The sequence below is a fragment of the Panthera pardus genome, unplaced genomic scaffold, assembly GCF_024362965.1.
Source record: "Panthera pardus isolate Hobbes unplaced genomic scaffold, ASM2436296v1 HiC_scaffold_2, whole genome shotgun sequence".
Lineage (NCBI taxonomy): Eukaryota > Metazoa > Chordata > Mammalia > Carnivora > Felidae > Panthera > Panthera pardus.
In genome coordinates this window covers 131906278-131925669 of record NW_026526765.1, presented here as the reverse complement: position 1 = coordinate 131925669, position 19392 = coordinate 131906278, and the positions used below count along the sequence as shown (strand labels likewise).

At 34.4% G+C, this 19392-nt stretch overlaps 1 protein-coding gene across 5 annotated transcripts in view; it reads left to right on the top strand.

Annotated features, from left to right (window-relative positions):
- Positions 1 to 19392, top strand: part of ADAMTS19 (ADAM metallopeptidase with thrombospondin type 1 motif 19) — a 237443-nt gene that overhangs the window by 102924 nt on the left and 115127 nt on the right. For all 5 annotated transcript variants that reach the window (XM_019422109.2, XM_053907517.1, XM_053907518.1 and 2 more), the window contains one exon: positions 6868 to 6973. In XM_019422109.2, coding sequence (XP_019277654.1) covers positions 6868 to 6973 — 106 coding nt within the window. The remainder of the gene's footprint in view (positions 1 to 6867; positions 6974 to 19392) is intronic.

The window sequence follows — 19392 nt, the reverse complement described above, 5'->3', positions numbered from 1 at the left end:
TTTATCTTAGAGAGAGAGAAGAGAGAGCGAGCGAGCAAGCATGAGCAGGAGAGGGGCAGAGAGAGAAGGGGACACAGGATCCGGAGCAGGCTGTGTGCTGACAGGATTGAGCCCAATGTGGGGCTCAGACTCATGAACTGTGAGATTATGACCTGAGCTGAAGTCAGATGCTCAACCGACTGAGCCACCCAGGTGCTCGGAAACCACACCCGTTATTTAATGAGACTTGTATCTTTTCTGATATCCAGATTTAACAATATTAAATCAGGATATTATCCTCTAGATTTGAAAATTTTTTAAGCTTTATTCTTGCACTTGGTAATCTTTTTTCTTCAAACTTAGTGATACATCAAAAACTTTGTTCATTACATTTTATCTGGCACTCTATGTGTTTTTCCCAAAAGGACTGTCAGCCTACCATGTTGTGGGAACGCATAAACAACATTTTAATGTCTATAAAATAGTCTCCCTTTTCAACCACAGAGATTCACTATAGTTTTTTTTTAAACTAATATTCTATTGTTTTTGGAATTCACTTTTTTCTTAGTATTCTTAGGAACTGTATTATGAAGAATGTTATGGATTAATCATTTAAGAGAATCTGGAAGCCTACTTTTTAAAATACATTTATAACTATACCCATATTAAACTCATAACTTACATAATTGTACTTTTATATTCCTGAATCATCATCATCTTGCCTTGTAATGGAGTAGAAGCGGATAATTATTGAATTAGTAAGGCAAGTTATTGTAAAATATGTTCAAAGTCCAATTTGAACGTAATCATGTAAATGGGCTTCGTATGATGTGGGTACCATCTCATTAAGTCATTCTAAAAAAATTTTTTTTCTAATTTGTGGACAAAATACATTTTGATTCTTCAAAATTACATTTTTATTTAGGACCCCACATTGAGTTAACACTTTATATTGGTCTTTGTTTCCAGGAATTTCATCTATGCATTTCATTTCATACACCCCCTTCTTGCAGATATGCTAAATACCTATTGAGGCAGAGATGTACTACGTGGCTTGCACATTGAACGAACCTAACTTACCCTTCTGTGAGCAATATCAACTCTCATCACCATCTCCTTTTCCCTGCTCAGTCCTTTGTTCAGGAAATTACCCCCAAACTTCCCCTGCTTTTCCTTGGCTGACCTCTGGCCACTCAGTGATAACCACCAAGCTGTTTCCTTCTCTAAAAGCCTCTCCTACCTTGATTTTTCTCTATCTGGTGTTTCCTTTTATTCTTCCATAATGTTTTAGATACCTTTAGATTTTAATGATCACATTTTAAAATGAGTATTTATTTTGTGGCTCGTGCTCCTGAAGGTATGCTCAGCATGTATTCATTTTTTTCCTTGTTCTATTAGGCCTCAAATAATAGTAGGATTCCTAGGTGAATAACTTTTCTCATAAGGTACAATCCTAGGACAAATATCTTTCCTAGAACTGTGAACGATTTTGTGCCAGGAGAGACAAGATTTTGAACTTAAGTAGTCTAGTTGGTGCTTAAAGGCAATACCAGTGGAGCTGGAGAACTTACTTTTGTTAGTATACATCCATCTGACATCATAAAAACTGATTTCCTGGGGCACCTGGGTGGCTCCATTGGTTGAGAATCCAACTCTTAGTTTCAGCTCAGGTGATGATCTCAGGGTCTTTGAGTTGGAGCCCAGCATTGGACTCTGCACCGACAGTGCGAAGCCTGCTTGGAATTCTCTCCCCCTCTCTCTGCCCCTCCCCCACTCATGCTCTTTCTCTCTCTCTCTCTCAAAATAAATAAACATTTTTCAAAAACTGATTTCCTGATTAGTCCACTATTGTAACACGCTTCCTGTGGAGTTTTAGGGCTCTATGATTATCTTGATGAGGTATCATATTACATTCCAGGATTGTATGTATTGTTTTCAGATGAGAGATTCTGTTCAGTCCTCACACATGACTTGATTCATTTTTAGGTGGGAAATTAGAGAGATTTTTGGTATCCTTTTTGTTTGTACAAACTTTTATATTAAAAGGGTACCTTAAAAAGAGTCTGTATTATAGCTATCTTTAAATAACAGCTGTGTTAAATCCTTTCTCCTTCTAAACTCTACCCCTTATTATAATAAGAAACATATGAGTTTTTGAAAGGAACTGAAAAGCATAGGCTTTTAGACAGAATAATGCAAGTCATTTAAATTAGTCATGGTTAGAATTATTCTCCATAACTTTCAAGTTAAAGAAAATCTCCTTTGTGGGCCAAATGTAAGACAATGAAATTTAAATTTATCAGAATCTTAGTTGGAGATTCTAACTGTACACATAAGTAAAAAGAGAATAGGAATACAGGATCATCTTATTTGTTAAATTGCATCATGGTCTATAAGAGATTCTGTTAATTACTCTTTAAATTTCATAGACATGATTATCATATTTATGTCTTTTAATCTTCTCATTGTAAAAGTATTATAAACCCATGATTTGGAAAATTGGACAAGAGGGAGAAAAGTTACTTATTATTTCTCTGTTATATAATACAGTTGCTATTAGCAAGTTAGCATATTGATGTAGTTTTTTGATTTGTTTTGTTTTAAGTAAGCTCTATGCTCAACATGGGGCTTGAACTCATGACTCTGAGATCAAGAGTCATGTGCTCTACTTCTGAGCCAGCCAGGTGCCCCCATATCTGTGTAGTCTTTTTGTTCTTTTATGAAAATGTGGTGGTCTGCATTTTTTAATACTTAGGTGTAATCATACCTCTATGCCAATATGTACTCATTTTAAAATTCTGTTTTATTGTATGTAAATTCATATTTTATGGTATAAAATATATGTCTTTTATATTATAAATTATATTCTTTTCAATACCATATTTTTTTCATGACTACACAGAAGTCATTGATTTCCCATAACCTGGTGAGGAATCTAGGGCCCCCAGAGACATTCTTCCCCTATCCATAGGTCTGGTGCTAGGAAAATGCCAACATTGTATACCTGTAACATTTCTCTTGCTTCCCGCTGCTGCTTCTAAGTCAAAATCTCTCCTGTCCTCATATAAAAACTCTTCAGTTGTGATGGAAGCTCTTGAGCTTTACCGTCTTAACCGTCACTGTCACCGTCACTGTGATGGATTGTTCTCCTTTATTGTCTCCCCCATTTCGTGTGGATGTTGGCCGTCTTTCTCTCTGCTTCTTGAGTTCATTCAGGTGCAACTTCACGTTATACCATCAGTCCACCCAACACTACTTAATAATTATTTCCCCTCAATCTGGATGCCAGCTACCTTTCTCTACCCTCGTGCCAGTAGTTAATCATATCATGGAATTTCACCTCTGAAATCTTAAGTCTCTAAATCTCAATCTCTTATCACAATCTCTAGTACTTTTTCAGAGAATATCTGTTCCTTTTCTTCACTGCTGACTCCATTGTCTGGACAACTGTATTGTTTTCCCAAATTATCTTTGACATTACTTCTTCACCTATCCAGTGCTACAAGTTCTGTCCCTTCGTTCCCCATCAATTTTACTGCCAACTGTTACACGTTTTCATCCTTTCTTTAAACCTGTTCTGAAAAATCCCAGCCCCAATTTAATCTAAGTAGTACTCTTCTGTGTTTCAACCATTAGGTTGGATATCATTCATTTGGGCATATTAGTGAGAGTCCAGGTTTGTGCTCTCCATCCTGAGCTGAACCATCTGTTTTCTGACCCATGAATTAAGTATTCCCCTAGTACTTAATCAGTTCTCTTTCCTGTTTCTCTCACTATTCCAAGCTTATGTTTCTTTAAAAAAAATGCTATCTAACTCCCATCTACCTTTGACCTACACCTCACATAACATTGCATCCTTTTTCACTTGACATACAAGAATATCAAAAAATAACTCCTTTAACTTAACAAACTGTATCTATTAAAGTCCTCCTGGGGCACCTGGGTGGCTCAGTCCGTTACTTTGGCTCAGGCCATGATCTCCCGGTTTGTGTGTTCGAGCCCCACATCGGGCTCTGTGCTAACAGCTAGGAGCCCGTAGCCTGCTTCACATTCTCTGTCTCCCTCTCCATCTGTTCCTCCCCTGCTCATACTTTGTCTCTCTTTCTGTCAAAAATAAATAAACATCAAAAAAAATAAAGTCCTTGAGCATTCATACTCCACTGTGAAACTGTAAACATTCCTATTAATATCGTCAGGAAAACAAGGTGTTTGATACCACCCATATTTCATTAGTACATTGGAAATCCTAGCCAATATAGTAAGATAACAGCAAAATATGGAAAAATGTATCAATCTAGAATAGAAAAAAATAATATGGAAGAGGTAAGAATTGGAAACAAGCAACAGTACTCTTGTTGGTGGGAACAATATATTTCAAGTAGTATAGGAGAAGAGATGTAAAATTTATTAAAGTGACTGAATTTGCTATGTCCTGGTCCATACAGCAAAGAGATATATGAAATGATGACAGCCTATGTTAGCTGACTTTTAATCTATGTATGGTGATGAGCTTATTTTGGTTTGGCGAAATATATGGGCATCCTGAGGGAAATTTGTACTGCACAGTGGTCTTTGACATGCTAATTATAGCTGAACTTAATTTAGTATTTTAGTGGGACATTTAGTCTTGAAGTATATATTTATTTAAATTTCTAAATGCTCAAGAGAATTTTAAATGTCTTATTAAGAGGAGCTACTTTTCTTTCACACTTCTTCCCTCCTTCACTCCTTCCATCTTTCTTTCCTTCTTCCCTTCAACTATAATGCAAGTTTAGTTACTCTCTTGTGTTTGTTTTCCATATTTTGTTGCATTAATAAGTGCCTGACTTAGCTCTCTTAAAAATCACATTATGTTTCTTCAAGCATTTCTTAAAGTTTTGTATTTGATTTGTTATGTAGTAGAGCTCGGTAACAACTATGTTTTTGACTTCCTTTTTTTCTCCCTTCCCTAACCCCTCTGTGTTTATCCCTACCTTCTTCTTTTCTTCGTACCAGATCTTGACTGTTTTAATCAGCCAAATGAAGTAGTATGGCTTGTCACTTGTCTGTTCATTCCTTCATCCATCTATCCATTCATAAAGAAGTAATTTCAGGGCACCTGGGTGGCTCAGTCAGTTAAGCGTCCAACTTTTGGTTTCCACTGAGGTCATGATTTCGTACCTGGTGAGATTGAGCCCCATGTCAGGCTCTGTGCTGACAGCACGAAGCCTGTTTGGAATTCTCTCCCTGTCTCTCTGCCCCTCTGCTGTGCTCTCTTTCTCTTGCAAAATAAATAAATAAACTTTTTTTAAGACAAGAAGTAATTTCATCTATTTGTACATTTTATATTTTAATAAAATATTTCTACATATATAGATATTTATGCATTTCTTTATGTATTTCATCTTTATGTATTTAATCTCTTGGCTATTTCTTCCTGTAGTTATGTTTTAAAAGTAGTATGTTTATACTGCATTTTCTTGAGAGAATGTATCTTCATTTTCTTGATAGGCCAGTGAATACCAGGCCTTGACATTCTACTCGAAGGTTTGAATGAGTACTTGAGGATTTCAGACATACTTTCATCTAATCTCCACTTTCAGTCCCCGAGCAATGCCTCTGTCGAACCTGTGTGTCTCAGCCTTGAGCCTCTGTGGGGTTCTGCCACATTCATAAAATCCTCCTCTGTTTAATTTGGGCATGGGTCCACTAAATCGGTTCATGTTCTTGTATGAACCTTCTGTTTTTCCAAAACATGGGCAAGGCGATTTATTCTTTTAGTTAAATGTAATCATTCCATAACACTATTTTTTTGTGTTTCTGAAGACAGAAAAAAAGTCCCAAGTAGTTAGCTAACCATCTTTAACTAGGGGCCACTCTGCACTAAATTATAATCAGCGGGAAAAACTAAATGTTAGTTGGCATATTGATTCAAAGTTCATTTCAAATCTTTATTTTATAATATTTAGTACTCATGTGTTCTTTGGCAAATCATTCCACTTGTCCACGCCTTAATTTCTTCATATAATGAGCTTAGATGTATTTTATACAGATAGGAGGATTCCTGAGCATATAGATAATTCAATAACACTAGATATTATTTTAATAAACTTTGTTATTTAAAAATGCATTAAAACTTACACTTGCAAGGTTATATAGTTCTTTGTGTTCAAGGATATTTCTTCAGAGGTATTTCTTAATTAGTAAAATGGTACATGAATCTTTGATGAAGGAGTATCAATGATATCACATACTGTGTTACTGCTAATTCAAACCAGAAGATCAACTATCTTGCAGAAATTACTGGCTTAAATAATATTTCATTATCGTATACTCTGCAGTTGGGCCATCTTATAAGGCAAGAAATTTTCAGAGGAAATACTTTTCAGTATTGAATCACAGTTTTTTTGTTGTATTAGTTAAAATTGTATTTTACAAAATAAAATTTTTAAATATATTAACTCAGAATATAAATGTGAGTTCAAGAATGTCCTATATGTCATTTATTTTATTTTAGGTTTTTTTTGCAACTACATTGTTAACAAGAATTGAAAAATACTTAATTTAATCATTGCTTTTTAATTTATATTTTCCAAGTTGTGACCATTCATGACAATGAAAACTGGTATTTCCAAAATGTATTCTTATAGTATGCCTTTTTGAGAATTGGACAATTGATGAAATAATTTAATCTGCGATATTAAATTGAGAAGAGTGTTAAGAGTTTATTGAGTGACTAATACATACACAATTTCTCTTACAATTTCATTCATAAGGATTAGATATCACAGCTTAATATAGACATATTTGAATGTAAGGAATTTCATTTTTCAGTTTTTTCTACTGATTCCTAGCATAAAGGTTTACATTTGAATCTGAAATGTGATAATTCATGTTTGTGTCTTCTAGGTATAGCTTATTTGAGTGGAATGTGTAGTGAAAAGAGAAAATGTATTATTGCTGAAGACAATGGCTTGAATCTTGCATTTACAATTGCTCATGAAATGGGTCACAAGTAAGTAAAAATTCTGGCTATGCCACATATTAGCATATAGCTTTGTAATTTGAGTTATTGAATTACATGCATCTTTTGGGTTTTTTAGGGGGAGGGGCTCAGGTGTTTTAAAAATTAGGGAAACAAAAAGAGGTGGTAAAGATCATCTAAATTTAAAGAGTATCTTCTAAATATTGTAACTATTCCTGATACTTTGAATAAAATCTTATTACATTATTAAAATTGACATTAGGACATGACACATGTTTCACTTCACTACACATTTCCAAATAATATAAACATGACAATAATCATGACACTACAAAGCTATATATTATTCACATGTCTGAAGAAAACACTTTGTACAAATTAAAATACTTCCAAACTATAATAGTATTTGTTATTACCCTATACAGAGTAAAAGCCAATTAAGCTGCATGGTTTGAAGTAATGTACTTGAAAGAAATTTCACCTGTTCACCCAGTTAATATGTAATGAACAGTCTGTCTCAGGAACAGGTCTAAGTACTTTACCTAATAGTTCACTTAAAACTCAACAAGCAAGGCTGTCATTTTACAGATGATGATAATAACAATAATAATTAGTAATAGCAACATTCACGTAGTACTTACTGTGTGCTACGACATTTCTACATGCTTTATATATATCCTCAGAACATTTTTGTGAGGTAAGGCTATTAGAGTACCCATCTTACAGGGGAGAAAACTGAAGCATGGAGAAATTAATTTAAGTTTAATTTAGTTGTGAAAATAGTACGTGTTGGAGGAAGGATTTAAATTCAGGTTATCTAATTCAGTCATACTGTTCTGTACTTTGCATTATCTGCTCTCTTTGGGCCTTTGATCCCTCATCAGTAAAATGGGGATGATACCTGTGTTATAAGGTTGGTCTGAGATTCGGATTATGAACAACAAGCACATATTTACAGCCAGTATCTTACAGTAGAAATGGTGTGGAGTCAGACTGAATTTTGAATGTGGGCTTCCCTGCGTGCTAGCAGTATCAATTAAAATATGAAAAATATTTTAATTGGACTCACATTTAGTGAGGTCCTACACAGGGAGGTGCTCTTTATGGAGGCCTCTTTGGTCAAAGACATATTTAGTTTGGCTGGTAGTGTTTAAAAATTTGAATCAGTTGCCAACATTAAAAAGTATAAATTTGACATAAAAATTCAAATTTCCAGACCTGGCAACATTAGACCTACAGTCCCATATGGCAGCCATTCCTTGGAGCTGAGTAGTGTCTGTACCCTTTAGACTGGGGCCATCTTTTCCAGCTCATCACAGGCTGAGGCACTGTGGTATTATAGTATTTATCAGACACCCAGTGCGCTTCATTTTCATCAGATGCCTGGACTCTGGAGACAAGTGAGTAAATTGAGCTATGGAATTTGATTGGTCTAAGAAAGCTCGGGAGAAGATTATATAGGACATCACAGTGTTTGATTAAAAAAACCTTTTATTCAAGTAAACTGAAGTAGAGGAAAATGGTCAAGTTATAATGATACAGCTCAGTGAATTATCAGAAATTGAGCATACCTATGTGCCCGTAACCTAGTCTAAGACATGACGAACAGTGGTTTTTTTTTTTTTGGTGTCACTGTTTTTAAATGTGTAAATATACTTTCATTTTCTCCCATGCAGCCTTTCAGTGGTCAGTGGAGTGCTGTAGAATACAACGTGTTTATTTGTTATCCAAAAAAGAAACAAAACAGATAAATAACATTCTAAGATCATCATTCTTTAGGGAATATATGTAATGCAATAACCTAGTTCATTGTTGTACTCCAGGAATGATAGGATTTAGACTCTTAATTCCAATATAGTTTTCTTAATTTAAAGATATTTCAGTGTAATCATAGTAAGGAAAACCATGTGCAATATTTGAATGAAAAATGCTGAAAGTAACGTTTAGGGGAAAGAAAAAGTTGGTATTAAAAATATTAAGACAATAAGTACAAATTCATGATTATAATTTTTAGAAGTTAAATACAAGTTTCTGAATAATAATAAGCAGTGTGAGTATATTTTTATGAAACAGACAATCTGAGTAGTGGAAGGTTCACTTTAAGAAACAATCTTACTTTATTTTAGGATATGCAAAATACATTTTTTAAATCTCTGATGTATTCTAAAATGTACGAAAAACACAGATTAAAGGAACCAACCACCACGCAGGTTACTTTATTAACATGCAAAGGTTTGGTCAAGAATTTCTACTTAAAAAAACTAAATGATATAGTTTAAGGAAAGGCCACTTGAGCTTTATGTAGTAGAAACATTGCTTTATGACCAGGAACTCAGGTTGGAATGGCTAAAATGGTAGTAAAATATTATTTTATTTGCCTTTTATAGAGCTGTACCCAAAATCAATAGAGATGTGCCAAAGGTATGGGTAATGCTTGATGAATTAAGACCAGGACATATGATATATGTTGAACTACTTAGTTACTAAAAATCCTCTTTACTTGTAAGCAGTATTTGTCTCAAAAGTGGGGGCTGGTATTTCCCTTCTTAATTTTTTTAAATGTTTATTATTTTGAGAGACAGAGACAGAGAGTGAGTGGGGGAGGGACAGAGAGAGGGATATACAGAATTGGTAGCAGGCTCCAGGCTCTGAGCTGTCAGCACAGAGTCTGACGGGGGCTCAAACCCACGAACCATGAGATCATGACCTGAACCAAAGTCGGCTTAACCGACTGAGCCAGCCAGGCGCCCCAGTTTTCTTAATGCTATAAAGTGGGATACATTAACAGTGAAGAGTAGTGGTGTCTTTAACAAAGGACACACAAAGGGACAAACAGGAGAGAGGTCATCTATATAAATTATATCATCATCATCCAGTATAAGATATAAAGCACAATGAAAGGAAAATGTAGGAAGAAGAAAGAAAAATAAAACAAAATTCATATACACATAGCCTCTTGAATAAGCAAAGTTTTCACAAATGTTAGATAATTATGTCTATGGATCTGATGTGTCCACGCACACAAATCAACAGAGCTTTTTTTTGTTAGGGATATAATTAAGTCAACTACTTAAGTGAAACTGTTAAATTCTTCTTTTTTCTTTTTGAATTTCTTTCTTTTGTTTTTTGGGAGAGGATTATGTTTTCCAGTATATTTTCTTAGACAGAAAATGGATCGTATAATTTTGCAACCCACAACTTTAGAGTGGCAGAGTGTGTCCATTCAAACTTGTCAATTCAAGAATGACTTTATAATTACACATGAAATGTTTCTAAACTGATTTGGGATGAGTGTGTTTATGTTTTTTATCTGAATTTGGTTTCTAGAATTTCCCAGAGAAACTCCATGTATGGCTAGAAAAGTCAGTAAGGGGCACCAAGAAATAAAAGCCAAGTCTTAAGGGTGAGAATTTGAGTAATTGAAGAGAACCAAAAATCCTCTTTTACTATTTCAAAAGGGGAATGAATCTTAAATGTGAAAATGTATCGAATTTTCCTTTAGGAAATTTCCAATTAAAAAAATCTTGTATGTAATTATATATAGAAGTATAGATTAGTGTCCATAGCAAGAAAGAGGAATTAAATGATTTATTCCAATGTTTTATGATTCCTTTTCACAGTTATTTTCCTTTCTAAACAATAGGTCAGGCATGTGATTTTTTTTCTTACAACCAAAAATGTCAACCATAGAATATTTTTATTGGTATTAAGTGTATTTATATTTATGAAATACAAATGGGATCTTCATAAATTTACTGTCATAAAGCCTAAAACTTTATTTTTATAAATAAAAAATACCTTAGGAAGTTGTTCATGAATTTGACAGTTTGTTGGGTGCATACGTATACACATATACACTATATTTTATATACAACAATTTGTTAAAGTAAGAAATTTTACTTTATTTCAGCCAGACTTTATTATGGATATATAAATTGTACTTAGATTACTGTGTTTGGGGAGTGTCCCCAAGACCACCCTCAGGTTCAATGATTTGTTAGAAGGACTCAGAAAACTCAGTAAAGCTATTTTACTCATACTGACAGTTTATTACAGTAACAGGATATGGATTAAAGTCAGCAAAGGAGCAGGCATCTGGGCCGGGTCTAGGGAACACCTGGCAGAAGCTTTACGTTGTCTTCTCCCAGGTGAGTTGTGCAGAACTAACTGTGTGTTAATTCTCTAAACAATAATGTGTGAAAACGCACAAAGTACTGCCCAACCCTAGAAACTAACCTGAGCCTTGGTATCCAGGGATTTTACTGGGTGGTAATGTTGGTCATGGAGGCACAGCTGACCACCTACAAAGCACATCTTCCACCTCCATCCTTTCCAGAGGTCCAGCTAGTCATGTCCTACCCCCAAATCATATTGTTATAAGCTATCTGACCTTTCCTGGAGTTCCCAGGTAAACAAAGATATTCTTATCAGAAGAGATATTACAGGGGCTCCTGGTTGGCTCAGTCGAGTGAATGTTCGACTCTTGATTTCAGCTCAGGTCGTGTGATGGAGCCCTGTGTCAAGCTCCATGCTGAGTGTAGAGCCTGCTTAAGATTCCCTCTCTCTCCCTCTACCCCTCTCCCCGACTTTGCTCTCTCTCTTTCTCTCTAAAATAAAAATAAAAAGGAAGGGAGGGAGGATGGATGGATGTGCCAGATGCTTATAGGTTACCTCCCAGGACCTGGGCGAGAACCACACCTGTCTTTTCTATGTTCGAGTTTTGGACCACCCAAACCTGTTGCAGTAACTTTGTACTTCACAATTGCACACTATTTTTAAGCCTTAAGATATCATACTTAGATTGCTAAAGCCTTTCTAAAAAAATAATAATGTCTTCTGTTATTAGCAGGCATTGCACTAAATACTGTGTACTCCTCTATAATCCAATCTCATAAAAATCTGGAGCTATATTTTGTGATTATTGTCTTTTTTACAGATGAGGAAACTGAAGCTGGTAGAGATTAATATTTCAGGAGTTCTTTTGATATTAAAAGCTTTCTTTTTTTATCACATATGTTGTTAAGATTTCTCTAGTTCTATTAATTTAATCTTGTTTTTTAATGTTTTTGAACCGAAAATGTTCTTAGTAGTCAAATGTTATTTTTTAAATTATTTCTTCTATAGCTTTTTGTAGTTAGAAATGACACCTCATTCTAAAATTTAAAAAAATACCTTTTTGTCTGTTTGTTTTATATTTTCTTCTCTCTCTCAAGTCTTCTCCCTCACTCTTTTTTACTGTTAGAAGGCCACCTAGACTTTATTTTAATGTATGTAGTAAAGTTCTCTCCATTAAATTTGATTGTTCATTAACTGCTCAATAAATTATCTTACCGTTCAAAATGTGGTCCCTGATGATGTAAAGAGCTATGCCAGAATAGAGCACATTGCTTGCTTCATTGAAAAAGTCTTGAAATGAAAAAGAAATGAACTGAAATGAAATGAAAAGAAAGAAAAAAGAAATGAAAAAGAAAAGAAAAAGAGAAAAACAGTCAATTGAACTCAACTGTGTGCTTAGTGCTGTAGCCAATTTATATTGTAGTGCCAGCTGCTTATCTAGGTACAGATCGGTAAAAAGGAGTTCACCAATGGCAGCCAGGGCACGGACCACACTCTGAGTGACCCTGCCACATAACACTCTAAGTTAGTGCTGCATGGAGGTCATGTTTGAGTTGGTAGAGAGCCCAATATTTTTCTCTTTAGCCTGAAAGGTGGTCTGCAATTGAATTGTATATCTCTGTTCTTGTATATTTATGAAATATTTTAGCCATAAATTCTGTGACATGATCCACTGCCAATAATACATGTTTTCCTGACACAAATATTTAGCGGTGTTGTAGATAGTTTTGCTAAGTATAATACATATAGACATTATAGCAAGAATATAAATATATAATATGTATCATATATAATGCATTTATAATTTATATAACAAAAAATAGAAATATATACCGTATATACATATCATATCCTTTTTTTCTTTATGGCCACAAATAATTCACTCCTTCCAACTTGAAGTAAAGTAACGTCTTATATTGGATAAGCTTTTACTAAAATTTATGCCCAGCTCTTAGAGATTGTAAAGTATGTAAATTACCAGAGAAATAATCGTTTTAAAGGTAATTGTTAGTAACATAATCCTGTGAGTTTTTTTCTAACCTTGCTAAATCTGGAGATTTCTTGGACAGCAGAACTACCCTGACTTAGCTCATTGAGACCAAAGACTTCTGCTCTCACCTGAAGAAGGAAGGTAATCATATTAGATGTATTTTAGAGAGTATGACTGCCAAAGCTCACACAGCCAATTAAGTGCCTGAGTGGATGTCCAGAGTCAAGCTATCCGAATCCAGAGTTCATGTTGTTAATTACTGTGCTACACCCCAGATGCTGAAGGATACTTCTAATTACCTTACCTTTACTCACATTGCTTCTGGGCTAGCCCTGTGTAATCTGTTCCTACCTTATCTCTTCAGCCATACTTCATACTATGTACCCTTTTATTGTTAGCACACTTGCAGCCCCATTAGAGTTTTTAGGGTTTCTCATGTGTTATGCCCCTTCACACTGAAGTGCATTGGCACATGTTACCCCCTCTGCCTGGAATACTCCCATTTCACGAATTCTCTCATCCTGATCATAATTCATAGGGCATATCAGTAATCATTTCCTACAGCATGTGTTCTGTGTAGGTCAGTCTCTCCATTAAATACTTCATGGCACTATCTCTATAAATGTCCATTCATTCATCTAGTCACAGGGTGTAAGCGCCAAGAGGTAATGAACTGTGCCAGTTTTTTGTTGTCATGGGATTCCTAATGCATTTGATAGTGTTTGGGACATATCAAGCGTTCAATATATATGTATTAAATCAGTGTATGCTTTAATATAGTAATTTTCTTAGTAAAATATTCTTGTGCAAAGAATGTCAATGAAAATGTGTTAGAGGAAAGATGCTGCTGCACAAATTGTTTAGAATGTTTTTAAATATTGTCTGAAACTTTTAACAAGGAATCAGGTAAAGTTTTATAAAAACAATGTGGTGGACTAGTAAATGTAGCCAAGGCCACATGGAGTGAGCCTTTATTCCATGCACATACAGAAATGACTCCCCGCAACCCAAAAGTGCTCTCCCCTGAGGTCTTCCTGTCACAGTAATTGGAAGCTCCATTCTTCTAGTTGCTCAGCTAAACACAGTGAAATTATCTTTGAGCTCTCTCCGTTTCTCACTCTCCACATTCAATCCATCAGCTCTTGACTCTGCCTTCAAAACATATCCACATTCTCTTTACATCTCACTAATTCTACTCTTGCCACTCTGGACCAAACCACCATCATCTCTCATGTGGATTATTAAAGTAACCTCCTAAATGATCTTGCTTTATCAGCCCTTGTCACTCACAACCTGTTTCAACTCAGAGCCAGGAAGACTCCTTCACAGCAAAGCAAATTCTCCAATTTTTTTGCATAGACTTCCAGTAGCTTCCTATCTCACCAGTAAAATCCCCAGCCCTTACACTGGCCCAGTAGGCCCTACCAGGTCTAGCCTCCTTCCCTACCATTCCCCTCCTTACCAACATGGCTCCAGATACATCAGCCTCTTTTCTAAAACTCAAAACACCTACTTCAAGACTTTGCCTTTCTTCTTTAGATATTTGTTCAAGTACCACCTTCTCATTGAGGCCTTTCTGTTAATATTTCTTAAAAGTGTAGACACAACCACATTTATCTATCTATCTATCTATCTATCTATCTATCTATCTATTTGTATGTGTACAGTGAATTCTTAACTCCTTAGTTCACTATTGTATTCTCAGCATCTAGAAGAATACTACTTTCATACTTGGCACGTAGTATGTACTCAAAAATGTATTTGTTAAATGAAGATTTTCGTTATTTCTAAAAGTGAAGTCTCTATGACTTCCTATGCTCTGCAGAAGAGCTGAATATACAAATGTACTAATTGTCTCACAGAAATGAAAAATAATATTCTTCTTAAGGAACTTCATTGTTATATCTAAGTAATATATTGGCATTTCTTTTCACATTAAAAATTCACATTAGGAATCACATTAAGATTTGTATTAAATGGGGGTTGCCTGGGTGGCTCAGTCAGTTAAGCACTGAGTTTGGCTCAGGTCACGATGTTGTGGTTCATGGGTTCGAGTCCCATGTCAGGCTCTGTGCTGACACCTCAGAGCTTGGAGCCTGCTTCAGATTCTGTCTCCCTCTCTCCCTCTACCCCTCCCCTGCTCGTGTTCTCTCTCTCTCTCTCTCTCTCTCTGTCTCTCAAAAACAAACATTAAAAGATATTTTATTAAAAAAAAGATTCTTCTTGAATGGAATTTGAAAAGACATTGAGGTCTCCTATCCCCATATTAAATGCTTAAAAATCCCAAAAGGAGAATTTTTTTTATATAAGTAGCCAAGATAAAGAGCCAGAAGGAGAAACCTCCAAATATTAGAGGTAGAAGGCATCTTTCCATATAAAAGAGCTAGAATTTCTCATTCACTGGGTGCTTAATCTTGGTACTGGATGGAGTTGCTCAGAGTTGAATGCACTCTGGGGAGTGGAAGTCAAAGCTTCACAGTCCCTTATAAGGCAATGTGTATTTCCAGCTGGCTTACGGCAAGTAGTTTGCTTCAGGACATGGAATGAAAAAAAAAATCTATCCGCATCTAACATATTCTAATTACAAAGCCTCAGAGCATAAATAGAAACATTAACAAAACAGATAAATAGCCACAATCATAGTAGGAGGTTTTAACACTGCTTTCTGTATAGAAACTGAATAGAAAGATCTCTATAGAAGAGAAAAGATTTGAACAACTAAAAACGTTGTTCTACTGGGCAGATATGAAACCTGCAGCCGAGTAATAAAGAATAAGTACTCTTTCAAAATACAGATACTTATAAAGAATGACCATATATTATTTTATTCTTCAAGTCTAAACAAATTCCCTAAAATTAATTTACAGATGAATTTTTCTTATCACAATACGATTAAGTTAAACAACCAATAGCAAAAACAAACTTAATAAATACATAATAGAAATTTATAAGCATACTCTGGAAAAACTCATTGATCAGAGAAGAAATCATTAGGAAAACCAGAATACTCTCAGACTTGAGCAATAACAAATATACTATTTTGCAAGTTTGTAGCATTGCAGATAAGGAGCAATTAGAGGAAAATGAGTAACTTTAAACACATATATAAAAATTAAATGATGAAATTAATGACCTAAATTTTCATATTAAGAGGTTAGAAGCATAACAACAAAATAAGAGATATTAGAAGAAAGAAACCACAAAGAGTAGAAACTAATAAAATAGGAAAATGCAATGAAAGTGAATAATGAAGTCAAAATTAGATCTCTGAAAATACGAATAAAATTGGCAAATATAAAATTGATTAAGAAAAAAGGCATAATTGAACAGTATTAGAAATTAGCAAAGGCAGTATAACAGATACTGAAAGTATTAAAAAGATACTAAGAAAATAGACTGAATACTGTCATGATAAAAACAGATGAAATGGGAAAATTCTAAGAAAATATAATAGAAGGATATAAAGCTCTATAACTATTTTAAAAAATTGTATCAGCGCATTAGAATTATCCCAAAGAAAACACAAGTTCAGACACAGAAAAAGGTTCAATGAATAGATAATGCTAATATTAATCTAATTCTTCTAGAAAATAAAGGAACACCCTGCAACTCATTATTTGAGCTAGTATTAATGTAACATAAAAATCAATAAGGGACAGTTATGAGGAATGAAAGTTGTAGTACTTTCTTATCTGAGAATGATGAAACAATTTCCTTTTTTTTTTTGGTTTATTTACTTAGAGAGAGAGAGAGTACAAGTCAGAGAGGGGCAGAGAGCAATGGAGACAGAGAGAGAGAGAGAGAGAGAGAGAGAATCCCAAGCAGACTCCAACCCTGTCAGCATGGAACCAAGTGTGGGACTCGAACCCACAAACCTTGAGATGATGACCTGAGCCAAATTCAGGAGTCAGGGTCAGCTTCTTTACCGACTGAACCACCCAGGTGCCCCAGAAAACATTTTCAAAATAAAGCAGCACTATGTAAACAAATAAAGGTAATATAAGGGAATAAAGTTGGCTTTATGTCAGGATAGGAAAGGTCATTTATCATTTAAGAATCTTAATGCCCATGTTAATAGCTTAAAGGTAGAAACTATATTATTTCAAGAGATGCACAATTAAAAAGAAAAACACTAAGACAAAGCTTGCTGATGTATATTCACCAAAATCAATGGGAAACATTATTCTTAATGGTGAAATATTAGAAAAATTTCTACAAATTAAGAAAATCACAAGAATCTCACCACATCTGCTTCTGTGTATGTACTGGAGACACAAACAAGTGAACCTTGGCAGAAAAATAAATAAAAGCTGTAGAGATGGGAATGGAAAAAAGATAGCTATTTTAATTTGCAAATGATGTGATTCCCTATATAAAATTATGATGTTATGTAGAAGTAAAGTATGGAATTAATTCATGAATGTAGTAAGATTATTAAATATAAGATAAATATACAAAAAACCAGCTGTCAACACAAAAATACAAAATGTCATTAAAAAATGATACTATTTACTGTAGCAATTGAAAACACAGAGTACTTAGGAATGAATTAAAAAAAGATAGGAAATTATATACCCTTATTAAAATTTATTGAGTGAAACCTGTGTCAATGAAAATATACCACATTTGTGGATAAATTTATTCTCTTCAGATGTCAGTTCTGTTGTAAATGATTTATAGATTCATGGAAATTCCAATAAATAGACCACCACAGCTTCTATATGGATGTTGGCAAATATTTTCAACATTTGTATATAAGTACAAATAGTCAAAATAGCCAAAATTTTCTTGGAGAAGGAAAAGACGAAGATAGAAGAGAATGAGAGGGAGAATAATGTAAGAATCTTTCCCTAACAGAAATCAAGACCAATTTTGAAACCAGAATAGCTAAGACATTTAAACATTTGTGAAAATATGGACAAATATGGTCTGATAGAACAAAATCTGGAGTCATAAATAAGTCCACGCCTAGAGGAAAACTTGATATGTGAGCAAGGTGTTGGCAGATCAGTATAGAAAGTTGACTTTTCGGAAAAATATGATAATGCACTTGGCTTACTGCATGTATAAAAATGAAATTGAATGCCTTCAGATTATTTCTAAAAATCAATTCTGCATAAAATAAAGACTGATATATCACAGACAAGGCTTTTAAGAGAAAATATATGAGACTATCTTTAGGACGTTAGGGTTGAAATTATTTCTAAAGCAGCACATACTCTGTGCCCCCTTTGGAAGACAGAAACATAAGACCTAATAGAGACATCTGACACAGATCTTAGAACTGATCTGATTGTTAAGCTTTTTTAATTTCTGGAACTCCTGGATGGCTCAGTCAGTTAAGTGTCTCACTCTTGATTTTTGCTCCGGTCATGATCTCACAGTTGTGAGATCGAGCCCTACATCAGGCTCTGCCCTAAGCATGTAGACTGTTTGGGATTCTCTCTCTCTCTCCCTCTCACTCTCCCTCTCTCTCTCTTTCTCTCTCTTTCTGCCCCTCCCCAACTTGTGTGTGTGTGTGTGTGTGTGTGTGTGTGTGTGCATGCTCCCTCTCTCTCTCAGATAAATAAACATCAAGGAAAAAAAAGATTATATATTTTACATATTTGTTTTCATGAAAATATTTCATAATATTAAAACAAAAATAAAACTAGAAAGAAATGCCAAAATGAACATTATTTGTATAATTGGAAAACTCAAGACAACCTACTAAAAAAAAAAACTCTATTAGAACAATAAGAGAATTTGGGGGGGGGGGCTTACAAAATTATATAACAATTTTTGCTTTTCAATACATAAACAGCAGCCACTTGGTCACTATAAAGAAAGAAAAATCCATTTATATTGAATATAGCAAAAGAAAATAAAAATATAAAAGATAAAATACCTAACAAATACTTACAAAGGAATGTACAAGACTTATAAAAAGAAGAATTTATATCCACACAGAGAGTCATAAAAGTGGTTTAAGTAAATGGAAAGACATTTTCTGGTTTGGGATAGGAACAGTGAATATTATAAAATGATAATTATCTCTATATAAATTTAATGTGACCTGCCCAAAATGCCAATAGTATTTGCTTTCCTTTTTTTTTCTTTTTTAATTAGACATACTGGTTATAGACTCCATGTGGAAAAGTCAATATAAGATATTTGTTGTTAAAAACTAACAGGAGAGGAGAGGGTGAATTCTATCAGATATTAATATATTACATAGTAGATAAAGCAGTTTGTGCTGGTGCTTGAATAAGGACGTAAGCACAGAACCTACGGTCTGTGGAAAGAAATGAATCATTCAATAACAAACATAACAGGAATCTGATTCTGTACCATATTTATGACA